Source organism: Penicillium cataractarum (genome assembly GCF_028827025.1).
Source record: "Penicillium cataractarum strain IBT 29864 chromosome Unknown utg000009l, whole genome shotgun sequence".
Taxonomy (NCBI): domain Eukaryota; kingdom Fungi; phylum Ascomycota; class Eurotiomycetes; order Eurotiales; family Aspergillaceae; genus Penicillium; species Penicillium cataractarum.
In genome coordinates this window covers 1,180,839-1,200,260 of record NW_026622745.1, presented here as the reverse complement: position 1 = coordinate 1,200,260, position 19,422 = coordinate 1,180,839, and the positions used below count along the sequence as shown (strand labels likewise).

Sequence of the window (19,422 nt, the reverse complement as noted above, 5' to 3'; positions counted from 1 at the left end):
TGGGCCACCGGACGATGCCCTCATGCCCGGAGTTGGGCCTTCCTCACTAAGAACCATGGCTTCTCTGCGGCAGTGCTTGCTCTTCGGTACTGCGTTGGCACAGAAAGGGAGGCATGGAGGCAAATTAGTCGTCCTGAAGCTGGCGCTGGATAATATTCTCGCGTGCCCAGGGCCGGCCTCCATCACTGATAGCCATGGCTTCTCGGCGCATCCGTCGCCGTGCCTGATCTTGGTTGCGCTGCCTTAGTGGGACAGCTCCGAAGTCTGGGCCAGCGGTGTCTTCGCCATTCACCATGCGCACGTCTCCATCCGTGTAGACTCCATCACCGTCGTCGTCATCGTCGTCGTCGTAGCCTTGATGGTCATCGTCACGCTCATCATGGTCTTGATCATCATCGTCATGCTCTGCGATGATGCTGCCCATCAGACCATGGGTACGAAGTTGTTTGCTAGCCTCTGCATCATTGCTCAATGTGTCGAAAATAGAACTCATGACCACATCATCAGTCCACCAAGCTTTCATGAGAAGCACCACATCCTCCCGTCGCGAGGGACTATCCTCCGCGGCACAGGGAAACGGATACTTGTTCAACCACCGACTAATTATCCCCGCTTCGAGCGCGTTGTGAACATTGCCTGGCAGGAGTACGTTCAGTATTTGTAGAGCCTTCAGTTCTCCAAGGGGCCGGGTCTTGGGCAGGATGGGCGACTTGGTGGTCGATATCTCTTCGGTGTGTTCCCTGAGGAAGTTGCAGAGACAATCTACCAGGGCAGTGAATGTCTCGATGTCGTGGAGGTAGGCGCAGACTGAGGTCCGGGATACTAAACACTATCAGTTAGGATGGGGCTTTCGTTGGGTGATGAGGAGGTTTGCATACGAGCTCGATTTGTGACCAGGAAGTGGAGGGCCGTCAGTGCTTTGCCTTGTCGTTTCTTGCTAAAAGATCGCAGGTCCTCCAGTAGCAAGGTACGTGTATCTCCCTTGGTTGATCGCTGCGAGATAATGCGCAAGGCTCTGGTATCATTAGTAACAATGATTGTGTAACTAGTGCTAGGGGAGAGTTGTTCGTACGCAGATCGAAGCTCGTAGCTGGTGCACTCGGAGAGCCTAAGGAGGGTGTCTAGCTTCAGGACTGGACAGATATTAGCGGGAGATATTGAAAGCCCTGGAAATAAATACATACACTCCTCAGTTCCTTCGCTGATGATCTTGTCCTCCTTCTCAGCATGTTTGATCTCGGTCAGATCAACGACTTGTTGTAGATCCGAGATAATGCCACGCACTGCGAAGACGAGCGAAACACCTGAGACGAATAAGTTCCATTCTATGAGATGGTATTAAGGCTCTCTTACCAAGGCAAACCCATAGCACGCGATCTCCTGAGAAAGGAGCCATGATGGGTGGGTTTCGTGGATGTTGGAGATGCGGAGAGGTGTTGGCAGAATCGCGATCCCCGAAGGCGGTGAAGGTATTTTTTTTCTGATCGGTAGAGTTGGGGTTCGCATCAGCGAAAAAAACTCCGCTCAGTGCACAGCTTATCACAACCACAATGCCGCCTTCGCAGTTGAAGCAACTTAAGGCTTCACTTAGGGAAAGTGGAGTCGTTGGTCCTCAGCAGTCCAAGAAGCAGAAACGCCAAAATGCAAAGACTGGTGTAGCTGCGCAGAATCGCAACCAGCGCAATGCCGCATTGCAAGCAATTCGGGACCGGTTCAACCCCTTTGAGATCAGGCCAACTGCGACCAGGAGCAAATTTGAGGCGACTACTCGCGATGATAATTCTAAAAAGGCTACTGGGCGCCGCCCCGGTGTGACGAAGTCATTGGGCGAAGAGAGGGTGAGCTTGTTACTATCAGGATGATATACAACCATATCTTCTAACATACTTTCTCTATTAGCGCCGCGCAACTCTTCTGCAGGAAATGAACAGCCGTAACAAAGTCGGTGGTCTCGTTGATCGCCGTTTCGGTGAAAATGATCCAACCATGACCCCCGAAGAACGAGCCGCCGAACGATTCGCGAGAGAAAGCCAGAAGAAGATGCGCAAGGAATCCATGTTCAACCTTGAGGAGGATGAAGAGGAATTCCAACTGACACACATGGGTCAGTCTTTGACTCTGGATGGTACGACCGTGGACGATTTCGATGGCGGTGATTTGGCTGGTGATTTGGATGGGGCCGAGTCTGACGAGGAGGCTTCGCGGAAACGGAAGCGCTTTGGCGAGGACGATGAAGACGCAGAGGATTTCATTGATTTCGGAGAAGATGGCGAGGACCAACCGGAACGCAAGAAGTCCAAGGCCGAAGTCATGAAGGAAGTTATTGCCAAGTCCAAGTTCCATAAGGCTGAGCGACAGAAGGCCAAGGAGGATGATGATGATCTTCGAGAGGAATTGGACCAAGAGCTGCCCGATCTCTTCGAGGCCTTGCGCGGCATGAAGGCCCCAGCGAAGCCGGAGCCAGCCAAGCAAGATCTCGACACTATGAACCCCGAGCGCGCAGCCATGCTTCAAGTGCCGGAAGGCAAGGATACCGAGAAGGAATACGACCAACGTCTCAAACAATTGACCTTCGATAAGCGGTCTAAACCCACCGACCGCACCAAGACCGAGGAGGAGAAGGTAGAGGAAGAAGCCAAGCGGTTGAAGAAGTTGGAGGAAGACCGATTGCGCAGAATGCGCGGTGAGGAGCTCAGCGACGACGAGGAAGTAGAAAGCGACAAAGACTCTTTCTTCCAAGGTGATGAAGATGAGGAGGAGTCTGAAGTCGACGATGCGGCTGCTTTTGGTCTTCACACGAATTCATATGAGCCCCGGCCCGAGCTCGCTGTGGAGGATGAAGATGACTTTGTTATTGACGACGACCTAGTCGAGACACGGTCAAACGTCAGTCTGTCTTTGGATAGAAGTGACATCGAAGAGGAAGAGATCTCGTCCGAGGGTGAAGGCGAGGAATCAGAGGAGGAAGACGAGCTTATCAACGGAATGACGTTACCCACAGCAAGCAGTGCTGCTGCATCAACAGCAGTGCAAGTCAACCAGACTGCCGATGGTAAACTGGCGTTCACCTATCCTTGCCCAGGTAACCACGAAGAGTTCCTTGAGATCACCAAGGACGTGCCAACCCAGGATCTGCCGACTGTCATCCAGCGCATTCGTGCCTTGCATCACCCCCGTCTTCATGCCGACAACAAGGCTAAGCTGGGCAGATTCGCCGAGATCCTTGTCGAGCATGTCTCTTACATGGCTAATGAGGCCGAGGAACCTTCTTTCGCCATCATCGAGAACATTCTTCGTCACGTTCACTCTCTGGCCAAGACTCATCCTATCAATGTGGCCATGGCTTTCCGTGCTCGTCTCCGCGAGATCTCAGAGGACCGCCCGCTCAACCTTCTTCCCGGTGATCTCGTTGTGCTGACTGGCGTTTCTACGGTCTTCCCAACATCTGACCACTTCCACTCTGTTACCACTCCCGCACATCTCTGCATTGCTCGGTTCCTGGGCCAGTGCTCGCTTAACACCACTTCCGACTTTGTGACTGGTGCTTTTGCCACGAGCTTATGTCTGCAGTATCAGGCTATTGCTAAGCGATACATGCCAGAGTTCATCAACTATATCCTCAATGCCCTTTGCAATCTGGCTCCTACTGAGCTGTCCGCTAAGAAGCTGTCTTTCCCCTTCCGAAAGTCCCAGGAATCAGTTATGCTTGCGCCATCCAAGAAGGTTACCCCGCGCAAACTGCATTTCCGTGATATCCAGGCCACACCTTCCGACTCCCAGGCCGAAGAAGATCTCAAGATCTCTCTGGTCACCACCTTTGTCTCCCTCCTCGACACTGCTTCGGATTTGTGGGCCGAAAAGTCCGCCTTTATCGAGATCTTTAACCCCGTCCGCACTGTTCTGAATCACCTCCGCCAATCCTTCAAGAACAAGGTCTTTGCAGCTGCCCGAGACCCTCTGCAGTCCACCCTGGATAAGATCGATGCTCATCTCGCCCGCGCCCAGCTTGCCCGCCGCCCTCTCCTTCTCCACAACCACCGTCCTCTGGCCATCAAATCTGCCATTCCCAAGTTCGAGGAGAACTTCAACCCAGACAAACACTACGATCCCGATCGCGAGCGTGCCGAGGCCAACCGCCTCAAGGCCGAGTACAAGCGCGAGAAGAAGGGTGCTATGCGCGAGCTGCGGAAGGATGCCAGCTTCGTTGCTCGCGAGAAGTTGCGGGAGAAGAAGGAGCGCGATGCCGAGTACGAGAAGAAGTACAAGAGACTTATTGCGGAGATTCAGAGCGAGGAGGGTCGTGCGGCCAACGAGTACGAGCGAGAGAAGAGGGGACGTCAAGGCAAGCGGTAATCTTGTTGATCTACTCTTTATGGTCATGTCTTGCGCACATCTTGTTGGATTTGTACATATTTATTATTTTGCCCGTTTCTTTCCGGGGCTGGTGCATGGTTGGGAATTAAAAGTAGATGTCTATCCAAATCTTGTTGATCGTTTCCTTTTCATTTCCTGAACCAGTATCTACATAGATGCCTTCTAGTCCTTACCTAGCCCGCCGAATAAGAAAGCACTGTGTAACGCCATCAGGAGGAATCACAACCTTCTCCTGCGTCTCAAACCCAAAATTCCCATAAAACGACTCGGCAAACTCATTAGCCTGCACAAAAACATCCAGTCTCTCTGCATCCGCAATCTCACACGCCCTCCCCATGAGCATCTTCCCCATCCCACGTCCCTGATACCCATGATCCACTCCAAAATGATCAATACAAAGATGGACACGGCCCAACATGAATCTCTCACGACACTCTATCATAGAACTGAGCATGGCGTCATACGCTTGCCTATCAACCTCGGGCGGGGGAAGACAAGATGTCCATCGTCCAGCACCTTTTTGATCGGCTTCGTATTTGCGTAGGGAGAGGAGGCCTAGAACTGTAGTTCGAGAGTCGGTGGATGAGATCTTGAGAACGTAGCAATTTGGATCTGCAATGTCTAGGGCGTATTTCTTTTCCCACCAGGGTGCGATGGATGCGGGGAATATCCTGCGGTGCCATTCTCGGGTTGGATGGTAGGCGCGGGCGTGGAGGGTGCCTATGGATGGGAGGTGTGTGGCTTCTGCTAGACCAACGACTGTATCTTGCATTATGGAGATCGGCTGAGATTAATGGTTGACAAGTCTGGGTGTAAATGATTTCCTTCGTGGATGTTCTGCGGAAGATGTGGACAGCGATGGTGAGGGGTTACTGCTTACTATAATGGGATTGGGGGGAATAAGCACCAAAAGGGTAAGTCAGTATCAAAAACAAGGGTCATCACCAACTTCCAGTTCTTCCAGGTAATCTCCCCCCTCATGGCCTAGTTGGTCAGCCAGGTTTACGCCACCTGGTTGGCCAAGGGTGTGCCCCTGTGAAGGAAAAATTGAGGGGAAAATATGTTGACTGGTATCCGATGTCGAGCATCGCTCCATGGATGACCGGGCACACCCTAAGGGGGAGAGTGGGCGAGCGAGCTAATCCCCCTCGCTCGCCAATTTCTTCTTTTTATTTTTGTTGACTTCATAGATAGCTTTCTTTTATATTTACTATTCTAGATCTAAAATAAGATAATTTAAAGGTATTATGGTAGTGTAGAGGGAGATTGTTTAGAGGGTGCAGTCCCGGAGGGTATGACCTTCGGCATCGTGGGACAGGGATGCAGCATTTTGATGAAGTATATAGGGAACGCGAAGGTCGAGGGTTCGATTCATGGAGGGGACGGTTCTTTCTCTGATGATACGAGATTTGGTGTGTCTCGATCTTTCCTTTGGAGGAAGCAGCGCTTCGTGATTTCGCCATCTACATCAACCGTATATCAAGTTACTCTGTATTAGTTGTTCGGCCTCTGTTCCTGGCTTCTTCGTTATATTGAGCACCACGTCAATCACCGTCGAAAAGGAAAGCTCTCAATTAACCTCGGTGTTCAAGACAGCCCGCTCTTCCCACTGTTGCTCTAATTCTCGCCCCATCCACGAGGTACGCCACCCAAGGTTCTTCTCTACGCGAGACAAAAATCGCAGTGCTCCTCGCTGTTCAGCTGGCTGCCGTAGACAATATCCAACTACCTAATGTCAGAAAGGCCCATGCATTTGGAGGGTAAAGAGACAGACTTACAGCGTTGGAGCAAATGAGAGGCAATAAAGTAGCTGTTCTGAACGCTTTCATTTGATAATGACAGTCCGATGGCCATTACAAGATGGTTGGCAACCGTGGTCTATCTAGGATATTAGCGATGAAAGATATCAGAAAGGTGGCTGGAACATACCTCTGCGATCAGTCGGGCTCGTGACATTTCATAGTCTGTCATTCGCTGCGACGGTGCGTCCGATAATGTGAGGAATATTCGTGATGCGTGGTAATATTGCAAACCGACCACTGGAAAATAATTCATTAGCTTTTCGTCGAATCACATAGTGCATGAAAAACTAACCAGCAGGAGGCGACATGATCCATAATTCAGGAAATGGCTGATCCGCAGACAAATTGGGAGGTTGATATCGCAGTGGCTGCCAACTCCTCGGCTTATTACAATGCCACTCCTGCACACAATCTGCCAATTGTCGCCAATCCTTCCGATCAATCGCATACCCAGGCACAGCACAACATAGCTGAACAATGCGCGCACAGAAAAATATAATAGCATTCGCGAGAGCCGCATCATCATCACGATGAAAGACCGACGAACGCTCATAATTGCGCAAATCCAACTGTATCGGTTCATACTGTGCTATAGAAGAGTAAATAGCCTGACGTAGGAATTGCCAACTCACTGCCTCGGCTAATCCCCCCGACGACGCAGACCGAGACATGAGATTGAGGAGGCGGTTGGATCCGAGGAGGTGGCATTTTCGGTCTGTTACCCGTTCGAGTTCTTCGTAGAAACGGAGTACGACTACGGTGATGAGGAGGTTATCATCGTAGGTTTCTTCTGGTTGGTTTAGGGCGACGATGAGAAGTTGTAGGCATTCTCCGTGGAAAGATGACGCTTCACAGTCGCTGTGATCTGTTAGTATGGCGTCGTGTCGGGCGGCAAGTGCTAAGAGAGCTTTGAGGAGCATCGGTTCGTCTAGTGCTCGGCGTGGGACTTCTGTGCTAAAGTGGGATTGGGGGTCACATATATCCGCCTGATGCTGTTAGCTCACGCTTTATACCCGTTGACGCTAGAAGACTCACCACGGCTGCGATCTTTTGGATATAGGAGCGGATCAAGTATGCTTCTCGTGGAGTCGGTGTCGAGGCATCATTTGACCCTTGACTTGGAGAGTCGTTCGAAAGGGTATCGGTTGGAATGGATTCCACCACTTCTGGGAGTATCAGTTGGCTATCGTCTGGCGGCGAATATGATTGCTCAAGGACCCGGTCGTTATCGTTCGGCTCGGAGGGTTCACGTCTGAAGTTGTCCGTCTCGCGTACGAAGGTCACTGTCGCATCTTATTGTTACTAGGAAAGCTTATCATCCCACCGAGGAGGTACTTACCTGGCCGTGAGACCCCGACCCAGACCTGCTCTTCGTCCCAAACGAGGTCGAAGCGGGCCGGCGCATTATCGCACTGCTGGTATATATAGCTCACTGGCTTAAAATGAAAGCGCGGCTCGAGATGACAGGGTCGATCTAGGCGGGTGCAGCGAGAGCAGGATGAAGCACCGGCAGGAACCACACAGCGAGCATGACGATGGCGACAACGAGCACAGCCCTTTGTCACGCGCATATCGCAGCGTTTGATGGTCACTTGTAGGAGGAGGTCATCCAAGTGGCGAAACAGTTGGATAGGTTGAGTAACCAGTCAATTTGATTCATTATCCGAGGTAGCAGACCCCCGCATTTGGCTGCAGCCAAACAGCTATGACCAGGTACAGGTTGGCTGGTATTGCTTGAGCCGCAACGGTCGAATATCTTATGCTTGATCATTCAAATGTCAAAAAGGATTCTAATACTCAGGGGCTATTTTAGTCCGTAATCTCTACGGCTTATCTCCAGGCTACAAGATACAATTCTCAAGGCTGATAGGCTGATGTTATCTTGTGATTCTTATCAGACCACGAAGTCAGTAATGCGGGGTGCATTTACCCCACACCAGAACCACTGGTCCGGTCCACCTTCCACATTCTTTCAGCCTCTGGCGCCCGTCTGGCTCCCATGAGGCGAAAGGGGCGTCAGCCTTTCTTTGTCGCGAAGGACAACACCGAAAACTATATTACCAGGTACACCATAAACGCTAAAGCACAGGATTTGTGGATGAACCTTTTATACTCAAACAATTCTTTCGATAGAAGGCCTGGTCATTCAGGGGTCATTCCGATCGATAGTCTCTAATGCCATCTCGCTCAAGGCTGACGAACCCCGCCCATATTTCCTTCCATTTCGCTTGAAAAGCACGGTTCACGTTTGCGCTTTTACCCAAGCACTTGGCCAGACGAGTATGGTACTTGTGAGCATGGCGATTGCAACACCAATTTCGCTCATGGGGATCCATCCAAGTAAAGACCCGGGAATGGTCAAGTCCAAACTGTCAATCACAAGCCGGTTCAAGAGAGATACAGTTGATGGTACCAAATTCGAGGATGTGGAGTTAACAGCTCCCTTCTCTTTTTCTTTCTTATCGGCGGAGCCGTCTTGAGCACTTGAAAGGGCCGGGCCAAGGAGGAGATTAGCAACGGTCCTAGCAATCGCAACACAGATGGCATAGAACCAGAACTTGTAGGCTTCGAGCAAAATGGGAGTGTACCACGAAACCAAGAACACATCCATGTCATGTAGCTGTGCTTCATGTCAACACTGTACTATAATTGTAGACGAGTTGGGGTTGGTGCTGCTCACCATGGTCATGCCCTCCAGAGCGAGATACATCCCCAAACAGCTTGACTCGACAAGGTCCATCATCGCTGTCCTATTCCGTACCGGATGCCCTGCAGCTAGAAGGTCTTGAACATTGTGGAAGCAATCGAGAAAGCAGAACAAGCGGAGATAGCGCCTTCCTGGTGGTAATTTAGTACTGGAACATCACCGAAGAGACTATGGTGAGCTTACCCAGGCCTATCTGCGATGCTGCAACTGAGCATCTCAAGACAGTTACATCATCAAGCCCAATTTCTGTACCGATAAGGGCTAGACTGTGGAAGAGGCGAAGGGTCAAGTCCAGTCCAGCTGTGGAATTGGTGAAATTGGCCAGTTGTTTGGAGAGCGATGCCCTTGACCGGGCAGGGGACTGTTGAGCCATTGGGCAAAGCCTCGTATTCGGAAGGAGTGGAGAATCGGGAATATATTAGAATGAAAGATAATACTCTAACAGTCCTATCGTCACATTGGGCCACTGGTGTCCCCTTAAAACAAACGGCAAAGAGAAGTCGGGTCGACCCCCGCCCTCTACATAAGCCATGAATCATGAACCACGACCCATGAACCAGAATCCCGGTACGCATGTTTCCCGCGCGAAAACCAATACCCCAAATACGATATCTGACCCTATCTGACATCCCGTATTGTGGTGGTGGTGGCGCCGCCACGCTCGGGCCCAAAGTGCGGGGATCTTCGCGATGGAGGAGAAAGACCGTATCAGGAAACTTGCTCCTACGCTCGTTAATGGAGTTAATAACGCCACCATTTCGATTCAATTTTCGATCCTTAACAAATATCAGGCTCTTCGCCATCTCGTTAATCTCATTTCCTTAGATTTATCTTTATTGATCTTCGTGTTCAAGTGCTACAACCATCATGGAGCCCCCCACACACCCTCCGGAGGGGGTTGAGCGCAAAGACACCCTCGGGAGAACGAAGAGCCTCGGTCAAAGCATGCATGACAAGCACGACAGCGAGGAGGCTTTGACTTCTGAGCTCATCTCCGCTGGTTCGGAGCATCTTCAACGGAAACTAGGTGGAAAGGAAATTCAGTTGTTGGCGGTGGGTGGCGCTATTGGAACATGTTAGTGAGCCTTATTTATTGAAAAAGAACTGAAGAATTGGCTAATGTTGTTTTATAGCTTTGTTTGTACAGATGGGCGCAAGTCTGCCAAAGGGTGGACCGGCAGGTCTTTTCTTAGGCTTTGTTGTCTATGGAACCGTTATCTGGTGTGTTAATCAATGCTTCGGTGAGTTCTTCTGTTCCATTTGTTCTTTGCACAGTGTATACTTATCAGGTCTCTTAATGTAGCTGAAATGGTCACATATCTCCCGATTGCCTCCCCTTTTATCCGCCTGGGTGGATTCTGGGTGGATGATGCCTGGGGCTTTGCTATGGGCTGGAACTACTTCTTCCTCATGGGTAAGTGCTAGTTCTTGAGACAACCAATATTTCTCCTGCCTGACTGAATTAAGCCTTCGCCATTCCATATGAAATTACGGCAATCAATGTTCTTCTTACATACTGGACTGACAAGGTCCCGGTGGTTGCGGTTGTCTTCATTTGCTTGGTGATATATGCGTACGTCAGCCCCCTCAATCACAGTCGAATTACAAATGAACTGAATTGGGCGTTGCAGAGGTTTAAACGGGCTTGCGGTCCGGTATTTCGGAACTGCTGAGTTTTATTTGGCTATCTTCAAGGTTTTCCTCATGCTAGGACTGATTTGCTACACGTTCGTCACCATGGTTGGCGGAAATCCAGAGCACTGGGATTATGGATTTACGTATTGGAAGAATCCTGTAAGTTGAAGTCGACACTTTAAACGTATTTTGCTAATGACTATGCTTTAAGGGCGCATTTGTTGAGTACCTCGCTCCTGGAAACACCGGACGCTTCCTAGGATTTGTTTCCTGCATTATTCAAGGCTCCTTCACGTCAGTATCCGCTGCATGACCCGCCTTCCCTTAATTACGCCTAACCTTATGCTGCAGTATGGTTGGTCCCGAGTTCATCTCCATGACAGCCGGCGAAGCAGAGAATCCGCGTAAATTGATGCATCGCGCATTCTCCTCTTTTGTCTGGCGTCTCCTCCTTTTCTTCCTTGGCGGCGCTCTTTGTGTCGGAATTGTTATCCCTTACAATGACTCCCTTTTACTGAAATATATTGATGGCACCGAGGGTGGCACTGGAGCCGCGTGAGCCACCCATCCTATCACAACTTTGAATACACAACTGACAAATACTATAGCTCTCCTTACGTCATTTCAATGGTCAAATTTGGAATCAAGGGTCTTCCCTCATTGGTCAACGCTCTAATCATGACATCCGTTCTTTCCTGTGGAAACAACGTTGTTTATTCCTCTATTCGCACACTTCACGGCCTAGCAGCAGACGGCAAGGCACCTGCGATCTTTGCCAAGTGCAACAGATTCGGTATTCCGGTCTACTCGACCATCGCAGCACTTGCATTCTGCCTCCTCTCCTTGCTACAGCTTGGCAATACATCCGCCACCGTCCTCAACTGGCTGGTAGGAATCTGCACTGCATCATACATGATCAACTATTTCGCCACAGTCGTGACATACCTTCATTTCTACGCGGCTCTTAAACGACAGGGTATCGACCGGAAGACTCTGCCATATCGGGGATACTTCCAGCCTTATGCAGCGTACTATGCCGCAGTGATGACCTTCGTTGTGGCCTTGATCCTTGGGTACACCGTGTTTATTAATGGCCATTGGGACATCACCAAATTCTTTACGTCTTACCTGATGATCGGTTTTTTCATCGTGGCGTATGTGTTTTGGAAGCTCATCAAGCGGACACGCTATGTTCGACCGGGAGAGGCGGATCTTCAGCTCGGAGGCATCAAGGCTCAGATTGACCTTTATGAGGCGTTGTATGAGCCGCCCAAGAGAGGCAAGGTTTCGGCTTTTTTCAACAGCTGGTTCGAGTAATCTGGTTTCTATTCATGGGACGCATTTTATTAGGGTGGTGTCTCTGTTGTTACATGTTCTTCTCTATACAATTAGTGGAATTATGTTATCCAACCGAGCTGAATCTTTTGATGTGCCAAAAGTGCGTCCGCCGAAAGTCCGTAAGTTGGTTATCAACAAGAGTATCAACAAATCTGAAATTTTTACGCAGTAGACGAAATATTATGTACTATGATAATATTGAAGTAAAGCAGTTAGTGGCAATGCCCCAACTGTTTATTCCGCTTTTCTAAACTATGAACGCAAAGAGATGCAGTCGATGCTCCACAACTTCACTAATCCACCACATCATCGGCATTCAAAATCAAAGTAGCGAAAAAGAGAGGCTCCCGTACGAACTCCTCTGCTCGAATAAATTCATCAGTCGTATGGGCCCGATTGAGGTTTTCCACCAGATTCACAGGGGTGAATCTAAAGATGTTCTTGGTCAAAGCCCAAAAGAATTTTGTGTCGGTGTTGGCTGGCATCAAGTATGGTGTGACGATAAGCTGATCATCCGAGCCAAGTGGCTTGAGGACATTCTTGATGGTGCCAGACAAGATGCGGTAAGGTTCGGCATCAACGGGAGAAACGGGAGCTGGCTCTAAGGCGTCAACTCCAAACATGCATATTTTCCGTTTCTCTGCGGGATTGCAAGGTGAATGGAATCCTGCAAAAGCCATTCCGTGTTTTCGTGCAATTTTATGGACAAGAGATTCGTAGTGCTCTTCGACTTGAGCAATAGAAGTTTCAACAGCGAGACGCAGGTTTATCAACGTAGACGCCGTTTCGGGGATGGCGTTGATCTTCACACCGCCGTTGATCTTTCCAACAGACTGGCTTGTCTGGAAGAAATATCTCATATCATCCAGTGAATGGGCAAGTTGCTCCTGGCCCATAATGTCGTTTTGCGCAACCTTGTTCAGCTTGCGACGAACCGCCTTCGGGAAGCTCGACTCGGGAGCATGAATGGCGCCACACTCAAGGAAGCGAAACATTGGATTCTTCGGAGTGACCTTGCCTGAAAATGGGTTGCTTTCAATTGCAACCACGATTTCAGATAGAATACCAATGACATTGTGATCAGGCGGATTACTCGCATGGCCACCTGTCGACGAGACATTGATCCCGACGTCCAAGTAGCCCTTTTCAGCGACGCTAACCATTGCAAAGGACTGGTCGAATTCCCTCTGGATACCAGTGGAGCCCTCGTCCATGATCAAGTAAATCCCATCATCCCCATATTGCCTGCGAAGAAAATCCGAGATAGGTCTTCCGCAATTCTCGCCACTAATCTCTTCGTCGCAGCCAAATGCCAGGATGACCGTTCGTTTCGGTTTGTAGCCGCTTTTGATCAATAGGTCCACGCTTTCAATGATGGATATCAAGTATCCTTTGTCGTCGGTGGCTCCACGGCCCCAAATAATCTCACCATCGTAGTGGCCGTCATAGGGTGGGTAAGTCCAATCCTTGACGTTCTCTGCAAGCACCGGTACGACGTCTTGATGGGCGAGCATGAGAATTGGCTTAGCCTCTGACGGTGGAACACTGCCTTCCCATGTCAAGATTAAGCCGTGCGTGTTGGCGTGATCCAGCTTCACATTCGCAAATACTGTGGGATAGCTGGCTTTGATGTAGCCCTCCACTTGGAAGAATATATTCCATCTATCGTCTTCGCCGATTGGTCCTAAGTCGTCATAGCTCTCGGATGGGATGCGAATAATCCCGGACAGCTTGTTGATAATTTTTCGGTGGTACTCCTCGGAGTCAACTTTTTCACGAATATACTGCTCGACTTGCTTGTTCCTTGGAGATAGCTTTGGCACTTGCGGGCATATTCCGGACTCTGTTCCAAGGCCGTAGTTGTCCAGCTCGGGTGAGCTAGAAAATTGGATGGGAATGTTGTAGATTGCGATTAATGCTGAAACTAGGCCAATCACAAGTGCACCATGTAGAACCCAAGGGCTTTTTGAGTTCTTATCTCGCCGTTTATCAACGGGTTCCGTCATTGCTATAAGTGTTGATAAGTTGGAGGTAAAAGTATGGGTGAGGTGGACGCATGATAGGGCGGGATCATGCGGGACTTTGTCTACAATATATTTCGTCGTACGGTCTAGAATCTACAACTAGATGTATTGTCAAACTCCTTTTTTGGCCGCATATCTATTGATGCGCCTTCGTATCGCTAAGGTCGTCCTTATTCTCGTAACATAGCAGGTATATCGAATCAGGAATCCCGATAACAGGTTTCGAGGTTGCGGGGAAAGGAAGTTAATTTCGCATGTCGATGTAACATTCTTAGCGCGGATAGATTGGGATCGACTTTATTGCCTATTACAGCATCTTACCGCGCGTAATTAACTCAGAAGGTATCTTACTCCGCCCAGTAGACCAAATAGGGAATTTGATCCATTCAATGACAATCGTCCCTAGAAGACATGATTGTACCCCTCATTGTGGGATCTCCGGGATAGCGCACGCTCACGGAGAGCCTCTTTGTTTTTCCGTGGCACATGCAATGATCTGATTGAATCAATACTATTTATCCGCCGAGCTCGCAGAAGTTATTGTTATAATGGCGCCCGAGTTCTATCTCCTCGCTTTTGGGGTTGACATTTACTGAGTATTATACCTGTCCAAGGACGAATTTCTACGTATATACCTGTGAACCTCAAGTTACCACCATCAGCCGCCATGATGTTAAGCCCAAAGGCATCACCAGCCGCCAATGAATTTCGCAGCGACACATTCACCACACCAACACCATCCATGTTAGCCGCTATGGCGACCGCATCGTTCGGAGATGACGTGTATCAGGAAGACCCCATCACGACGAAATTCCAAAGCGAAATCGCTCGATTGACCGGAATGGAAGATGCTCTGTTCATGCTCTCTGGAACGATGGGCAATCAGATCGGAGTCCGCGTTCATCTCAACCAACCTCCTCACTCAGTGCTTTGCGACTATCGCGCACACGTCTACGCCGAGGAAGGATCTGGCCTGGCAGTGCTGTCTCAAGCCATGGTGACGCCTGTACACCCGTCCAATGGTGTATACTTGACATTGGAGGATGTCAAGAAGTGGGCCGTTCTGGGAGAAGATATTCATACGGCGCCGACAAAGGTTATTAGCCTCGAGGTGACCATAGGTGGAGTCGTGACTCCCATGGAGGAGATAAAAAAGATCTCTGAATTTGCGCATGCGCATGATATCAAGGTTCATTGTGACGGGGCTCGCTTGTGGAATGCCTCTGCGGCTACTGGGTACTCTTTGGCCGATTACTGCCAGCATTTTGACACCGTGTCGATGTGTGTCTCAAAGGGACTCGGCGCACCGGTTGGTGGAGTCCTTGCCAGCACCACATCCAACATAAAGCGAGCCAGATGGCTCAGGAAGCAGCTAGGTGGTGGCATTCGACAGGCCGGGGTTTTAACAGCTCCAGCCCTGGTGGCCCTAGAGGAGGTCTGGCCTACCATGAAAGAGACGCACGAGAAGGCCAAGAAATTGGAGAAGGATCTGGCCGAGTTGGGCGTTGTGCCTCAAATCCCGGTTGATACGAATTTCTTTTTCATCGATGCCAAGAAGTCAAACGTGGATATGGGCATTTTGCTGGAGCAGTGCGGAAGGCTCAATGTGAAGCTTATGGATGAGCGGATTGCTCTGCATCATCAAATCAGTGACGAGGCGATTGAGAACCTCAAGGCTGCTATTGCTGAGACAGTGAGATTGACTAAAGCCTTGCCACCAGACTATGTCTCCAAGGTTCCGCCTGGGGGGTATGGAAGCACCTCGAAGATGAATGAATACAGCTAGGTAGCAGATCTCTCTGGTTCATGTCTCATGCAGGGGTTCACCGATATAGTCAGTGCTGAGATAGACAGAAATCTTGCTTCATTCTGAAAATTTGTAAAGTTGGCCTTTTCTTTCAATGTGTTCCACCAATCAAGCCAATTATATACAGAAGTGGTAAAGTTACGTACTGTCATAGAACGAATGATCCTAACATGTAATATTTAAACGGAAGATTAGAAGAAACGTGATATTTATAAGCTAGCGAACGAGAAAGACCGAACTTACATCAATTAGCTGATTGACTGACATACTTAAGCACTCTGTGTGGGGTCGCCCAGTGCAGCCGCGGGCTTATAGTCACTGAAATCGTATTCAACATCAAAGTCCTCCTCATCGACATCCCCATCACTAAGCTCAACATCCCGCAGATTCTCCCCATCATCAACCTCCTCAGTACTGAACCCATAATCCTCCTTTCTGATCTTCTTCCAAGCAGCAATAGTTTGTCTCCGGGTAAGACAGAAAGGAAGCTTGGACAACGCAACACACCCATCCCGAGTGACTTCCACAGTCTGACCAATCGAGCTAGCAGTATCAGTGGCTTTATCCATCAGGATAATATGGATGAAAAACACCATGCCCTGCCGCGCGACGACATTCTGGCCCCGCACAAACATAGGGAAATCCATCCAGGTAGGCGAGAAGGTTGCACCTAAGCTGTAGCCACAACTGTTGAAGCGTTGGTCTCGGAAGCCATTCTCGTCTGCAACGCGGGCGTAAGCCTCGAACACGTCGCCGATTTCTCGACCTGGTTTCAGGGCTGCCATGGCTGCCTCCATTTGAAGGATGTTGACTCGGTGCATTTCTCGGGCTAGCTTGGTGATACCCCCAATGGGGATCGTACGCATTAGACATGCATGGTAGTGCTTGTAAGCTGCAGCATGCTCGAGGGTGAGTTGTCGATCAATCTTATCCTTTCCGGTCGAGTACCGGGTGAGGACGGCCTTGTTGCCCGAGACAAGAATATTCTCGTTGGCGGGATCGTCACCACCGCCCTCGTAGACCGTGCCGACAATCTCCCGCCACAGGTCGCCTTCGTAGGCTCCAGGCTTGGCCAGCTTGAGGGTACGGATTAGGGCAAAGTCGGCTAGATAAGCAGCCTTTCGAACCTTGCGCATTTCAGCTTCCGACTTGAGAATTCGAAGCTCCCGCGTAAACAGATCGCTGTGATCGACTAGTGTGCAAAGACCCTCCACAGCTTCTTCCAGTGCCTTTCCGAGACGATGTGTCAAGGAACACGAGTCAGGTTCGTAACCAATTCGCTTGGATGACGAGTTGATTCCAAATTGTTTCAGGACCACGGGTACCAAGGACACAGGGTTGCTGCCAGCGTCGTCGGATCGAATAAGGATATCCTTCTGTTCCAGAATGGAAGTGTAGAGGGCTTGGCGCAAGTCCGGAATTCGAGTGATCAATCGCATGGAGCCATCCTTGTGGAAGTACATGGCTTGGAAAAAGACATAGCCGAAGGTATCGAAGCCGGTCAAGTAATAGAGAGACTCTTGTTTTGTCATGAGAAATCCATCGAGATTCTCTCGCTCCATGAGGTCTAGAGCTCGCTGTTGACGCTCTTTGAACTCGGCTTCTGAAAAATAGAGGGCCTTTTTGAAAGGCTGGGCTTTCTTGATTGATGCCATTTTGGATATGAGACAAGCGAGAAAGAGAACGCGTAGTTTTTGAGGTTTTTTGTTTGTTCTAGGAGCACAAGAGCATGTCCATTCTTATATCCAAGCTGCTACCCCTCATGGTAGAACATGTTGACCGTCATGGGAAGATAGTCCGCCCTTCCGAATTAGGAGTCTTGCTCCGCGCGTCCCACGAGGTCATGCATAACGGCCGCCCTGCCATGTGGGAAACGCCCCTCGGCGGGGCTAAAGCTAAAACACAAAGTACTGTATCGATTGATAGACAAAGAACTTTCCGAGGGAAACACAATCTTATATCTAGATTCAGGAACTTGATCCTCATCGCTACACTTAGCTATCATGCACCGAGGTATGACTTGAAGATCGCGCCAGAATAATTATTCCATCCATGCAAAAGGTCAGTCTAACTGGCTTTTCTTCTCCGTTGACCGAGTAAAGATGGATGCGATGCGATGACTTTGCGAGAAATACTCGTGCGCATTAAGCATGATTTACAATCTGTCCCAGGAGAATGCGACTGCGACTTCGTGGAATTTCTTCAGTCAATGATTCTCTAGAGACTCCAAGCTATTCCAGCAAACCGTCGATCTGATTAGCTTCTATCCGCGATCGGCCAACGATTATTTGATTTTCGGTTGGACGTGGGGGTAAATCACCTTTTACCCGCGACTTTCACCAACCTTTTCAGCCTCTTCGCCCGGCAATCCACATCCACTCTAGCGTCGGCCAAATCCCATGACTCATTCATCACGATAAGATCCGTCTTGGCAGGGCGAGGCGCAAGGCGTACCGGGATGGGGTAATTCGCTTAGTCGTACCAAAACGAGGCTTAGTCCCCTTGGCGCGCTAAAACAGACCAGGATATCGCAAGATATGAAAGAGAAAGCCGCCCCCAACCCACCCTTCTAAAATCAACATCAACCCAAATATCTACCACTATGGCCGAAGCCTCAAAGGACAACCAAGACGAGCCCGTCGAAAATATCATCGTCGCAGCCGATAATGGCCGACTTGACCTCGTCACGAAACTGCTCGAAGGCGGAGCAGATCCGAATACGGTAGACGAGATTGGAAACTCGGCTCTGCATAACGCAGCGAAAAAGGGGCATTGGCATATCGCCCGTCTTCTGCTGGAGAAGAATGCATCGCCTAGGATTCAGAATGGTCATGATGCGATTCCGCTCCACCTTGCTATTAGGGGCGGACATAAGCAGATTGTCCGGTTACTGCTTGAATGTGATCCTTCGACGTGTAGGTTCAAGGAGAATGGACGATGGGAGCCTGTTGCTGTCGCCGCGATCCTCGGTCATGCGGAGATTGCGCAGAATCTTCTGGATTGTGGTGCGACGACGTTTGGCGAGCCGGATTTTGATACGCCCCTGCATTCAGCGGCTAGGAAAGGGTATCATGATGTCTGCGATGTCTTGCTGAAGCATGATAAGGGGTTGAATCGGACGTTGTGGGAGAAAATTACTGGTCCTAGTTTGCCGGTTGATTCGAAGGATTACGCGGGGGACACGCCGTTTGCATTCGCCGTGGAAAAGGGTCATGAACGGTGCGTCGAGGTGTTTCTGAGTCATTATCCGGAGTTGGTGAAGTCGAGGAATGGTCAGAAGACGTTGCTTTTTCATCGGGCTATTGAGATGAAGAATATCGAGATGGTTCGGATGTTCTTGAATCATGGTGTGGATCTTGAGATGAAGGGTAGTTATGGGTATAGGGCGCTTCATAAGGCGGTTACTTCGAAGAATATGGAGTTGATTCAGCTTATTCTTGACCATGGCGCTATCATTGATGCGAAAGACTCGAATGGGTATCCTCCCGCGAGTGCGACGGGGGATCCGAAGATCAGAATGCTATTGCGGAATCATGCGAACGCGAATACTAAGGGCCCGTCATCGTCTGTGGCCCCGACTGCTTCAGCGCCGCCTCCTGAATATCAGGCGTGATACGGTGGAGGCAAAGAGTGAGCGTCAGGAATGAACAAGTAACGAAACAAGGCAATAAGATATCAAGACGGAAAGAAATGCTTTCCTATGTACTATAAAATCCATATACCAAACTGAATCCG

At 49.7% G+C, this 19,422-nt stretch overlaps 10 protein-coding genes across 10 annotated transcripts; 4 read left to right on the top strand and 6 right to left on the bottom strand.

The window, feature by feature from the left end:
- Nucleotides 1–124: 124 nt before the first annotated feature.
- On the bottom strand, nt 125–1,396 carry N7496_011040 (uncharacterized protein; the record flags this gene model as incomplete). The annotated part of the gene is made up of 4 exons (XM_056703953.1): nt 125–822; nt 879–1,133; nt 1,185–1,304; nt 1,354–1,396. The coding sequence occupies 4 exons, from the start codon at nt 1,394–1,396 to the stop codon at nt 125–127; spliced, it is 1,116 nt and encodes a 371-aa protein (XP_056549913.1).
- Nucleotides 1,397–1,550: 154 nt separating this feature from the next.
- Nucleotides 1,551–4,353, top strand: N7496_011039 (snoRNA-binding rRNA-processing protein NOP14; the record flags this gene model as incomplete). Its single annotated transcript, XM_056703952.1, has 2 exons — nt 1,551–1,838; nt 1,900–4,353. The coding sequence occupies 2 exons, from the start codon at nt 1,551–1,553 to the stop codon at nt 4,351–4,353; spliced, it is 2,742 nt and encodes a 913-aa protein (XP_056549912.1).
- A 190-nt stretch (nt 4,354–4,543) lies between these two features.
- On the bottom strand, nt 4,544–5,146 carry N7496_011038 (GNAT family N-acetyltransferase; the record flags this gene model as incomplete). Its single annotated transcript, XM_056703951.1, has 1 exon — nt 4,544–5,146. The coding sequence occupies one exon, from the start codon at nt 5,144–5,146 to the stop codon at nt 4,544–4,546; it is 603 nt and encodes a 200-aa protein (XP_056549911.1).
- Nucleotides 5,147–5,944: 798 nt separating this feature from the next.
- On the bottom strand, nt 5,945–7,747 carry N7496_011037 (Zn(II)2Cys6 transcription factor domain-containing protein; the record flags this gene model as incomplete). Its single annotated transcript, XM_056703950.1, has 6 exons — nt 5,945–6,099; nt 6,153–6,252; nt 6,304–6,413; nt 6,469–7,168; nt 7,212–7,459; nt 7,516–7,747. The coding sequence occupies 6 exons, from the start codon at nt 7,745–7,747 to the stop codon at nt 5,945–5,947; spliced, it is 1,545 nt and encodes a 514-aa protein (XP_056549910.1).
- Nucleotides 7,748–8,418: 671 nt separating this feature from the next.
- N7496_011036 (uncharacterized protein) lies at nt 8,419–8,916 on the bottom strand (the record flags this gene model as incomplete). Its single annotated transcript, XM_056703949.1, has 2 exons — nt 8,419–8,796; nt 8,857–8,916. The coding sequence occupies 2 exons, from the start codon at nt 8,914–8,916 to the stop codon at nt 8,419–8,421; spliced, it is 438 nt and encodes a 145-aa protein (XP_056549909.1).
- An 834-nt stretch (nt 8,917–9,750) lies between these two features.
- Nucleotides 9,751–11,835, top strand: N7496_011035 (uncharacterized protein; the record flags this gene model as incomplete). The annotated part of the gene is made up of 8 exons (XM_056703948.1): nt 9,751–9,958; nt 10,017–10,124; nt 10,187–10,297; nt 10,351–10,456; nt 10,515–10,677; nt 10,730–10,812; nt 10,870–11,073; nt 11,127–11,835. The coding sequence occupies 8 exons, from the start codon at nt 9,751–9,753 to the stop codon at nt 11,833–11,835; spliced, it is 1,692 nt and encodes a 563-aa protein (XP_056549908.1).
- A 314-nt stretch (nt 11,836–12,149) lies between these two features.
- On the bottom strand, nt 12,150–13,862 carry N7496_011034 (M20 family metallopeptidase; the record flags this gene model as incomplete). The annotated part of the gene is made up of 1 exon (XM_056703947.1): nt 12,150–13,862. One exon carries the CDS (start codon nt 13,860–13,862, stop codon nt 12,150–12,152), a length of 1,713 nt encoding a protein of 570 aa, XP_056549907.1.
- Nucleotides 13,863–14,547: 685 nt separating this feature from the next.
- N7496_011033 (threonine aldolase family protein) lies at nt 14,548–15,666 on the top strand (the record flags this gene model as incomplete). Its single annotated transcript, XM_056703946.1, has 1 exon — nt 14,548–15,666. One exon carries the CDS (start codon nt 14,548–14,550, stop codon nt 15,664–15,666), a length of 1,119 nt encoding a protein of 372 aa, XP_056549906.1.
- Nucleotides 15,667–15,956: 290 nt separating this feature from the next.
- Nucleotides 15,957–17,342, bottom strand: N7496_011032 (M24 family metallopeptidase; the record flags this gene model as incomplete). Its single annotated transcript, XM_056703945.1, has 1 exon — nt 15,957–17,342. One exon carries the CDS (start codon nt 17,340–17,342, stop codon nt 15,957–15,959), a length of 1,386 nt encoding a protein of 461 aa, XP_056549905.1.
- A 947-nt stretch (nt 17,343–18,289) lies between these two features.
- On the top strand, nt 18,290–19,300 carry N7496_011031 (uncharacterized protein; the record flags this gene model as incomplete). The annotated part of the gene is made up of 1 exon (XM_056703944.1): nt 18,290–19,300. The coding sequence occupies one exon, from the start codon at nt 18,290–18,292 to the stop codon at nt 19,298–19,300; it is 1,011 nt and encodes a 336-aa protein (XP_056549904.1).
- Between the last annotated feature and the right edge of the window lie 122 nt (nt 19,301–19,422).